The following is an 11729-nucleotide window of genomic DNA, read 5'->3' as shown; positions in this document are numbered from 1 at the left end:
GTATAAAGCCAAAAATGTTCGAATTGTGTCCATGTCCCAATATTTATGGACCTGACTGTATATATTATAATATATATATATATATATATATATTATATAATATATATATATCTCATATACACACATATATATGTACATACAAGTGGTCAATAAAAAAAAAAAAAAAGCTACATAAACAATCTGACTTTTCGCAGTCAGGTGACTGCAAACCCCCCGCTCATGTGTACCTCCGCAGGCGGTAGGTGGACACCATAATGCCTGGAAGGGACGCTCTCTCAGGGTAAAAACAATTGCCGCTGACAACCTGAGTGATGTGGGAAGGGGGTTGTCGGGGGTGACGCGTCCTCCAAAACGAGCATACGCATACATGGGGGGAAGCGTCCCCTTTTTTTTGCGACTGGCCAGTCACACCCAGAAGGGGTGCAGGGCAGGGAAACCGTACAACTGAACGCACACTCACCGGACTGGTATAAAGCTTTGAGTGCGGCGATGTCCGACAGATCCTCCGTCCGCGCCCGCGACAGCCAGCGGTTATAACTACAGGAAACATCGCACAAGTCACACGGTGAATAATAAAAGTATGACATCATACCAATACAATGACATCAGCGGGCGGAGCAGCACCTTCCCACGGCCGGAATGTGGGACAGTTCTCTGCAATACCTCACTGAGAAAACATTTACGCATTTTGGCTGCTGGATCAATCCAACGATATAGGAAGTCATCTATTACAGGAAAAAAGATACATTGTTTCCGGGTTCCACAAATGTTGTTTTTGTATTTACTCCGTGAGAAAAACAAATGTAATGGTTGCAGCAGCGATGTGCACCGAAAATATCATTTATATAAATTTATATTTACTCAGCGCCGCAACCTCAGCGCCGCAACCTCAGCGCCGCAACCTCAGTGCCGCAACCTCAGCGCCGCAACCTCAGCGCCGCAACCTCAGCGCCGCAACCTCTAAGGATTTATTTTAATTTTTCCTCATCTCACACGGAGAGTACGCAGTGCTGACTTTTTTCAGCTTGTAAAGCAAAGACAGATCTCTGTATAGGATCCGGCAACAGAAAAATATCCGCCGGTTGCTATGGGCAACAAACACCTTATACCTAAGGGGGTATTTACTGATATCATCCCCCCTGTATACTTCCCTCCTCTGATATCATCCCCCCCCCCGTATACTCCCTCCTCTGATATCATCCCCCCTGTATACTTCCCTCCTCTGATATCATCCCCCCCCCCGTATACTCCCTCCTCTGATATCATCCCCCCTGTATACTTCCCTCCTCTGATATCATCCCCCCCCCGTATACTCCCTTCTTCTGATATCATCCCCCCTGTATACTCCCTTCTTCTGATATCATCCCCCCCGTATACTCCCTCCTCTGATACCATCCCCCCCGTATACTCCCTCCTCTGATATCATCCCCCCCCCCGTATACTCCCTCCTCTGATATCATCCCCCCCCCGTATACTCCCTTCTGATATCATCCCCCCCTGTATACTTCCCTCCTCTGATACCATCCCCCCCTGTATACTCCCTTCTTCTGATATCATCCCCCCCTGTATACTCCCTTCTTCTGATATCACCCCCCCTGTATACTTCCCTCCCCTGATATCATCCCCCCTGTATACTTCCCTCCCCTGATATCATCCCCCCCTGTATACTTCCCCCCTCCGATACCATTCCCCCCGTGTACTCCCTTCCTCCGATACCATTCCCCCCGTGTACTCCCTTCCTCCGATACCATTCCCCCCGTATACTCCCTTCCTCCGATACCATTCCCCCCGTATACTCCCTTCCTCCGATACCATTCCCCCCGTGTACTCCCTTCCTCCGATACCATTCCCCCCGTATACTCCCTTCCTCCGATACCATTCCCCCCGTGTACTCCCTTCCTCCGATACCATTCCCCCCGTATACTCCCTTCCTCCGATACCATTCCCCCCGTATACTCCCTTCCTCCGATACCATTCCCCCCGTGTACTCCCTTCCTCCGATACCATTCCCCCCGTGTACTCCCTTCCTCCGATACCATTCCCCCCGTATACTCCCTTCCTCCGATACCATTCCCCCCGTATACTCCCTTCCTCCGATACCATTCCCCCCGTATACTCCCTTCCTCCGATACCATTCCCCCCGTGTACTCCCTTCCTCCGATACCATTCCCCCCGTATACTCCCTTCCTCCGATACCATTCCCCCCGTGTACTCCCTTCCTCTGACATAATCCCCCCGTATACTCCCTTCCTCTGACATCATCCCCCCCCCCGTATACTCCCTTCCTCTGATACCATTCCCCCCCGTATACTCCCTTCCTCTGACATCATCCCCCCCCCCGTATACTCCCTTCCTCTGATACCATTCCCCCCCGTATACTCCCTTCCTCTGACATCATCCCCCCCGTATACTCACTTCCTCTGATGCTGCTTCTGCAGAGTGGCCCCTGATAGCTGCCCCTGCAGGGCGAGGCGTCGCTGTTTGTCTACATCCCCTTCCATGCGTGCAAAGGCGTGAGAGCCAATGAGAGACAAGTCCCGTTCCAGCCCCTCCTCTTCATCCGTGTCATCTGAAAACGCACATCAACATTTCCCTCCAATGAGAACATTTCCTCAGTCTCCCCTCCCCTCCCCCAGTGATCAGACTGTACATTGTAAATTTGAAGAAGGGGGAAGAGGCATTTCCTCAGTCTCCCCTCCCCCACTGATCAGACTGTACATTGTAACTTTGAGGAAATGCCTCCTCCTCCTCCTCCAAAGTTACAATGTACAGTCTGATCACTGGGGGAGGGGAGACTGAGGAAATGCCTCTTCCCCCTTCTTCAAAGTTACAATGTACAGTCTGATCACTGGGGGAGGGGAGACTGTAGAAGGAGGAGGAGGCATTTCCTCAGTCTCCCCTCCCCCAGTGATCAGAGTGTACATTGTAACTTTGTAGGAGGAAGCATTTCCAGGAAATCCATAAAACAAGAACCCGGATTTATGGCAGAACTGACCTTCGTGCACGCCGGGCTTCTCGCTAATTCGGATCTGTCGCTCCGGCACAATCGGCTCACCGTCGGCGTTGCCGATATCTGGCGGTAGGAGAGGCAGCGCACTTTGCTCCTCCCACAAGGAGCGGGGGAAGTACAGGGGCAGCAGACGCAGGTAAATGGTCTGGAAGAGACATAAAAAAAAAAAAAAAAAAAAACGTTATCCGCTGAACACAAATCCTTTCCTATAGAACCGGAGAGCGCTTGGACCCAACTACCAGGAGGGACTTCAGGACCAAGAAAAACAACAAAGACGTATAAAGTTTTGTTTTATATCATCGAAAGTAAAAAAACAAAAAACAAAAAAAACAAAAACAAAATCAAAGAAGTCAAACCCCTCCCCCCCTCCCTCCCCAACGCGAAATTTCAGTTAGTCAACAGAACAGGAAAGAACGTGAAAATTTTCAACGGGGACCAGGGCCATCTTAACAGCATCATGGGCCCCTAGGCAAAGTAAAGCACTGGGGCCCCTACCAGTTGATAGAGTTAAACCTAGATTTAGGACTTTAAAATCAATTTTAAACAAAAAAAAATAAAAAATAAAAAAGCCGTAAATCAAAGCCTAAACAATACAAAAAGGTACAGTATGGGGGGGGGGGGGGCAGGGCACATTGTGGAGGGGATCAGGAGAGCAGAATACTGGGATCACGAGGGTACAGTACAGGGTCCGGGACAAAGCAATCCTTGTACAGCTTAGTAAAAAAAAACAAAAACAAAAAAAAAAAAAGTGTGACCGTCTCGGCAAATCCAGGATAGTTGGCAAGTATGATGTAATGAAAAATTCTCATGGGGCCCCCAATGTACCTGGGACCACGCATTAAGAACGCCCTGATGGGGGCACCAAGTCCTGGCTACAGATCTGATTCAGGTTTTATTTATATATATATTTTATATTGTGGGTGTTGTCTGTGCAAACCTATGCCTCTCCGCTATCCAGATGTGTGAGAGCTAAAAATTGCAAAAGTTAAAGTAGAACGAAATTATTATTGTTTTATTCTAAAAAAAAAAAAAAAATATGTAAGATTTTTTTATTGTGTGTGTATATATATAATTTTTTTTATGATTTTGTATATATGTGAATGTGTATACACAGTGGGGCAAAAGAAGTATTTAGTCCCCACCAATGGTACAAGTTCTCCCACTTACAGAGATGAGAGAGGCCTGTAATTGGCATCATAGGGAGACCTCAACTATCAGAGACAAAATGAGAAAACAAATCCAGACAATCTCATTGGCTGATCTGGAGAGAATTTATTTGCAAATTATGGTGGAAAATAAGTATTTGGTCACCTACAAACAAGAAAGATTTCTGGCTCTCACAGACCTGTACCTTCTTCTTTAAGAGGCTCCTCTGTCCTGCACTCATTACCTGTATCAATGGCACCTGTTTGAACTTGTTATCAGTATAAAAGACACCTGTCCACAACCTCCAACAGTCACACTCCAAACTCCACTATGGCATTTGGGGGATATCTGTACCATCCTGACATTTGGGGGATATCTGTACCGTCCTGACATTTGGGGGATATCTGTACTGTCCTGACATTTGGGGGATATCTGTACCGTCCTGACATTTGGGGGGATATCTGTACTGTCCTGACATTTGGGGGGATATCTGTACCGTCCTGACATTTGGGGGTTATCTGTACCGTCCTGACATTTGGGGGATATCTGTACTGTTCTGACATCTGGGGGATATCTGTACCGTCCTGACATTTGGGGGATATCTGTACCGTCCTGACATTTGGGGGATATCTGTACCGTCCTGACATTTGGGGGATATCTGTACCATCCTGACATTTGGGGGATATCTGTACCGTCCTGACATTTGGGGGATATCTGTACCGTCCTGACATTTGGGGGATATCTGTCCTGTCCTGACATTTGGGGGATATCTGTACCGTCCTGACATTTGGGGGATATCTGTACCGTCCTGACATTTGGGGGGATATCTGTACCGTCCTGACATTTGGGGGGATATCTGTACTGTCCTGACATTTGGGGGATATCTGCACTGTTCTGACATTTGGGGGATACCTGCACTGTCCTGACATTTGGGGGATATCTGTACCGTCCTGACATTTGGGGGATATCTGTACCGTCCTGACATTTGGGGGATATCTGTACCGTCCTGACATTTGGGGGATATCTGTACCGTCCTGACATTTGGGGGATATCTGTACTGTCCTGACATTTGGGGGATATCTGTACCGTCCTGACATTTGGGGGATATCTGTACCGTCCTGACATTTGGGGGGATATCTGTACCGTCCTGACATTTGGGGGGATATCTGTACTGTCCTGACATTTGGGGGATATCTGTACTGTCCTGACATTTGGGGGATATCTGTCCTGTCCTGACATTTGGGGGATATCTGTACTGTCCTGACATTTGGGGGATATCTGTCCTGTCCTGACATTTGGGGGATATCTGTACCGTCCTGACATTTGGGGGATATCTGTCCTGTCCTGACATTTGGGGGATATCTGTACTGTCCTGACATTTGGGGGATATCTGTACTGTCCTGACATTTGGGGGATATCTGTCCCGTCCTGACATTTGGGGGATATCTGTACCAGCCTGACATTTGGGGGATATCTGTACCATCCTGACATTTGGGGGATATCTGTACCAGCCTGACATTTGGGGGATATCTGTCCTGTCCTGACATTTGGGGGGATATCTGTCCCGTCCTGACATTTGGGGGATATCTGTACCGTCCTGACATTTGGGGGATATCTGTACCGTCCTGACATTTGGGGGATATCTGTACCGTCCTGACATTTGGGGGATATCTGTACCGTCCTGACATTTGGGGGATATCTGTACTGTTCTGACATTTGGGGGATATCTGTACCGTCCTGACATTTGGGGGATATCTGTCCTGTCCTGACATTTGGGGGATATCTGTACTGTTCTGACATTTGGGGGATATCTGTACCGTCCTGACATTTGGGGGATATCTGTCCTGTCCTGACATTTGGGGGATATCTGTACCGTCCTGACATTTGGGGGATATCTGTCCTGTCCTGACATTTGGGGGATATCTGTACTGTTCTGACATTTGGGGGATATCTGTACTGTCCTGACATTTGGGGGGATATCTGTCCTGTCCTGACATTTGGGGGGATATCTGTCCTGTCCTGACATTTGGGGGATATCTGTCCTGTCCTGACATTTGGGGGATATCAAGAAATGAGATCGTCCGTCAGTACTTCAGGATCGATCGATCATCAGATATATCCCATAGTTTGTGAACTCGATAACTTTCCTACAGACTCAATAAATACTGATTTGGGTTATTTCCACCAAAAAAATGTAGCAGAATACATCTCGGCCTAAATTTATGAAGAACAATTATTTATTTGCAAACTTTTATAACAAAAACAAAGAAAAACGTGTTTTTTTTCCAAAAATTTCAGTCTTTTTTTGTTAATTTAGCAAAAAATAAAACCCCGGCGGTGATTAAATGTCACCAAAAGAAAGTTCTAGTTGTGTGAAGAAAATTATAAAAAGGACATATGGGTGCAGCGTGAGAGCTGAGCTTTGGCCCGGGCAGGAGGGGGGGGGGGGGGGGGAAAGAATAAAAGAGAAAAACAAAAAATTACTGAAGAAAAAAAAAAAAAATTCTTTTTAGTATGAATGCGTTTAGCTTGGATAAAGGAAAGCAAATATTTGTGTTAGGTGTCAGGAAAAGTCGATCAGTGCCAGGGAAGCTGCACCATGAAAAGACGATCGCAGGTGAGAAAACAGAAATCCCTCGGGGTACCTCTTCCTGCTCTGTGACTGCAAAGACCACCTTCTCCAGAGCCGACCCGTGGGACTCCAGGAACCTCCGCACTGTGCCTGCAGGACGGGAGACCAGACCATGTGAGAGATCGATGCACATCGAAGAATACCCATCCCCCACAACGCTCAGGAACAACATTCATGAACAAATAATATCTTGTGTTTTATATTTGTTACTTTGTATCTCTATCTCCCATCTGATCGATGTTTATAAACAATGTTACTTTGTATCTCTATCTCCCGTCTGATCGATGTTTATAAACAATGTTACTTTGTATCTCTATCTCCCATCTGATCGATGTTTATAAACAATGTTACTTTGTATCTCTCTATCCCCCATCTGATCGATGTTTATAAACAATGTTACTTTGCATCTCTCTATCACCCGTCTGATCGATGTTTATAAACAATGTTACTTTGTATCTCTCCATCTCCCGTCTGATCGATGTTTATAAACAATGTTACTTTGTATCCCTCTATCTCCCGTCTGATCGATGTTTATAAACAATGTTACTTTGTATCTCTCCATCTCCCGTCTGATCGATGTTTATAAACAATGTTACTTTGTATCCCTCTATCTCCCGTCTGATCGATGTTTATAAACAATGTTACTTTGTATCCCTCTATCTCCCGTCTGATCGATGTTTATAAACAATGTTACTTTGTATCTCTCTATCTCCCGTCTGATCGATGTTTATAAACAATGTTACTTTGTATCTCTCCATCTCCCATCTGATCGATGTTTATAAACAATGTTACTTTGTATCTCTCTATCCCCCGTCTGATCGATGTTTATAAACAATGTTACTTTGTATCTCTCTATCCCCCGTCTGATCGATGTTTATAAACAATGTTACTTTGTGTCTCTCCATCTCCCGTCTGATCGATGTTTATAAACAATGTTACTTTGTATCTCTCCATCTCCCGTCTGATCGATGTTTATAAACAATGTTACTTTGTGTCTCTCTATCCCCCGTCTGATCGATGTTTATAAACAATGTTACTTTGTATCTCTCTATCTCCCGTCTGATCGATGTTTATAAACAATGTTACTTTGTGTCTCTCCATCTCCCGTCTGATCGATGTTTATAAACAATGTTACTTTGTGTCTCTCCATCTCCCGTCTGATCGATGTTTATAAACAATGTTACTTTGTGTCTCTCCATCTCCCGTCTGATCGATGTTTATAAACAATGTTACTTTGTATCTCTATCTCCCATCTGATCGATGTTTATAAACAATGTTACTTTGTATCTCTCCATCTCCCGTCTGATCGATGTTTATAAACAATGTTACTTTGTATCTCTCTATCTCCCGTCTGATCGATGTTCATAAACAATGTTACTTTGTATCTCTCTATCTCCCGTCTGATGATGGAGACTCACGTAAGGCGATATGAGTGGCATCTTCCAGCGGGTAACATCTCTTCTGAGTGCTGATCACACAGAACCCCACAGAGGACATGGACTGCTCCCTGCATGAGATGGAGGAAAGACATGAGTGAACAGCGCCCTCTACTGACTGAGGGACAGAAATCACAGGATATACAGAGCGCCCACTACTGGTCAGAGGACAGAATACAGGAACCCCACAGAGGGAGCACCTTCTACTAGATGACAATACTGGATATACAGAGCGCCCACTACTGGTCAGAGGAGAGAATACAGGAACCACACAGACCACCTTCTACTAGATGACAATACTGGATATACAGAGCGCCCACTACTGGTCAGAGGACAGAATACAGGAACCACAGAGAGCACCTTCTACTAGATGACAATACTGGATATACAGAGCGCCCTCTACTGGTCAGAGGACAGAATACAGGAACCACAGAGAGCACCTTCTACTAGATGACAATACTGGATATACAGAGCGCCCACTACTGGTCAGAGGACAGAATACAGGAACCCCACAGGGAGCACCTTCTACTAGATGACAATACTGGATATACAGAGCGCCCACTACTGGTCAGAGGAGAGAATACAGGAACCACAGGGAGCACCTTCTACTAGATGACAATACTGGATATACAGAGCGCCCTCTACTGGTCAGAGGAGAGAATACAGGAACCACAGAGAGCACCTTCTACTAGATGACAATACTGGATATACAGAGCGCCCTCTACTGGTCAGAGGAGAGAATACAGGAACCACAGGGAGCACCTTCTACTAGATGACAATACTGGATATACAGAGCGCCCTCTACTGGTCAGAGGAGAGAATACAGGAACCACAGAGAGCACCTTCTACTAGATGACAATACTGGATATACAGAGCGCCCACTACTGGTCAGAGGACAGAATACAGGAACCACACAGAGCACCTTCTACTAGATGACAATACTGGATATACAGAGCGCCCACTACTGGTCAGAGGAGAGAATACAGGAACCCCACAGAGAGCACCTTCTACTAGATGACAATACTGGATATACAGAGCGCCCACTACTGGTCAGAGGAGAGAATACAGGAACCACAGAGAGCACCTTCTACTAGATGACAATACTGGATATACAGAGCGCCCACTACTGGTCAGAGGAGAGAATACAGGAACCACAGAGAGCACCTTCTACTAGATGACAATACTGGATATACAGAGCGCCCACTACTGGTCAGAGGAGAGAATACAGGAACCACAGGGAGCACCTTCTACTAGATGACAATACTGGATATACAGAGCGCCCACTACTGGTCAGAGGAGAGAATACAGGAACCCCACAGAGAGCACCTTCTACTAGATGACAATACTGGATATACAGAGCGCCCACTACTGGTCAGAGGAGAGAATACAGGAACCACAGGGAGCACCTTCTACTAGATGACAATACTGGATATACAGAGCGCCCACTACTGGTCAGAGGAGAGAATACAGGAACCCCACAGAGAGCACCTTCTACTAGATGACAATACTGGATATACAGAGCGCCCACTACTGGTCAGAGGACAGAATTCAGGACACAGAACTCCATATATACAGTTTGCATAAAAGGTAGCATCTATATATATTGCATAAATATTTAAATAAAAGTGAAAAGTGAAATTGCCTTTTAGCAAAGAAATTTGACAGACAAATTAAAGGCCTTTTCACACCCATATGCACATTTTTATACATGTCAATGCATGTGATGTTGCCCTTTAATTTCTAATGGCCACTTAAACACAAAAGCCATACCTGCTGCCTCTATTGCGGGTGTACCAGAACACGTGTTCAGTATTACATGAATGGTTCAGTGGCGTGTTTTAATTGACTTCATGTATGCGTGTTGGGAGGCCACTAAAAATGAACAGCAAAATGCAAACAGTGGGCTGGTTCTTGGGAGGAGTTATGCAAATGCCTTGATGGGTGGATGCCATCTTGGAGGGCATTCCGAGCCACAATGCAGGCCACCCACATGATGAGCCTTCATGACTTAAAGAACTGACATCCAATGAATTGAAAGGGCGGGGAAAGTCAGGCTGGGGAGCTAGATGATGCTGGACATCCTCCTGCCAGGAAATGAGGCGGAGCTCTGACTTGCTGCAGCTTGTAATGCACATTGTGAGAAGCTCACAATGTGCAGTGAAATCAGAGCCGGCACACCTGCACAAGACTGAGGGGGAGGAGCCTCTACGCCTGCGCAAGGCTGAGGGGGAGGAGCCGCTACGCCCGCGCAAGGCTGAAGGGGAGGAGCCGCTACGCCCGCGCAAGGCTGAAGGGGAGGAGCCGCTACGCCCGCGCAAGGCTGAAGGGGAGGAGCCGCTACGCCCGCGCAAGGCTGAAGGGGAGGAGCCGCTACGCCCGCGCAAGGCTGAAGGGGAGGAGCCGCTACGCCCGCGCAAGGCTGAAGGGGAGGAGCCGCTACGCCCGCGCAAGGCTGAAGGGGAGGAGCCGCTACGCCCGCGCAAGGCTGAAGGGGAGGAGCCGCTACGCCCGCGCAAGGCTGAAGGGGAGGAGCCGCTACGCCCGCGCAAGGCTGAAGGGGAGGAGCCGCTACGCCCGCGCAAGGCTGAAGGGGAGGAGCCGCTACGCCCGCGCAAGACTGAAGGGGAGGAGCCGCTACGCCCGCGCAAGACTGAAGGGGAGGAGCCGCTACGCCCGCGCAAGACTGAAGGGGAGGAGCCGCTACGCCCGCGCAAGACTGAAGGGGAGGAGCCGCTACGCCCGCGCAAGACTGAAGGGGAGGAGCCGCTACGCCCGCGCAAGACTGAAGGGGAGGAGCCGCTACACCCGCGCAAGACTGAAAGGGAGGAGCCGCTACACCCGCGCAAGACTGAAGGGGAGGAGCCGCTACACCTGTGCAAGACTGGAGGGGAGGAGCCGCTACACCTGTGCAAGACTGAAGGGGAGGAGCCGCTACACCTGTGCAAGACTGAAGGGGAGGAGCCGGTACACCTGTGCAAGACTGAACGGGAGGAGCCGGTACACCTGTGCAAGGCTGAAGGGGAGGCTGAAGTTCAGGTTCCAGTTCTGGTAGATTACAAGCTGTCCTAAGCATCGCCTGCACAGTGATGCAGCTCCCTCTGTAACCATTGAGCAATGCACATCGATGACTCGGCCTCCGGACGATCTCTAAGGGAAGATCGGTTATTTCAGCTTCCTTTACTAGATGAAGTTCTGCTTTTAACAGGATGTTGGAGATAACTGCAGATCACACGCGGTCCCAGGGAGCACATGACCAACGCACTGCAGGGTGCCAGCCAGAGAACCCCTGGAGGGGGGAGGGGGGTGGATTTAAAACATGGGAATAACTCTGTGAAAAGACACCGGAGGATGTATTTACTTTGTGCCGATTACACCCAGCCGCTCCCCTCCATCCTCCTCTATGGGCTGTGTATGTGCCTGCCAGGAACACGCAAAGCCCTCCCTGGCATCAGACAGCGCCAGCCCGGCATCAACCAGCACCAGGGCCAGCATCAACCAGCGCCAG

At 47.9% G+C, this 11729-nt stretch overlaps 1 protein-coding gene across 1 annotated transcript in view; it reads right to left on the bottom strand.

Annotated features, from left to right (window-relative positions):
• Positions 1 to 454: 454 nt before the first annotated feature.
• Positions 455 to 11729, bottom strand: part of LOC149430743 (ganglioside-induced differentiation-associated protein 2-like) — a gene marked incomplete at its 3' end in the record, with an annotated part of 36500 nt that continues 25225 nt past the window's right edge. The window contains exons 5-9 of the mRNA XM_089666029.1: positions 8207 to 8295; positions 6802 to 6878; positions 2996 to 3155; positions 2416 to 2569; positions 455 to 537 (exon numbers count right to left, since the gene is read on the bottom strand). Of these exons, the coding sequence (XP_089522155.1) occupies positions 455 to 537; positions 2416 to 2569; positions 2996 to 3155; positions 6802 to 6878; positions 8207 to 8295 (563 nt within the window). The remainder of the gene's footprint in view (positions 538 to 2415; positions 2570 to 2995; positions 3156 to 6801; positions 6879 to 8206; positions 8296 to 11729) is intronic.

The sequence above is a fragment of the Staurois parvus genome, unplaced genomic scaffold (genome assembly GCF_062004578.1).
Source record: "Staurois parvus isolate SC_StPar_1 unplaced genomic scaffold, SC_StPar_1.0 ptg002478l, whole genome shotgun sequence".
Lineage (NCBI taxonomy): Eukaryota > Metazoa > Chordata > Amphibia > Anura > Ranidae > Staurois > Staurois parvus.
This window is presented reverse-complemented; position numbering and strand designations above follow the sequence as displayed.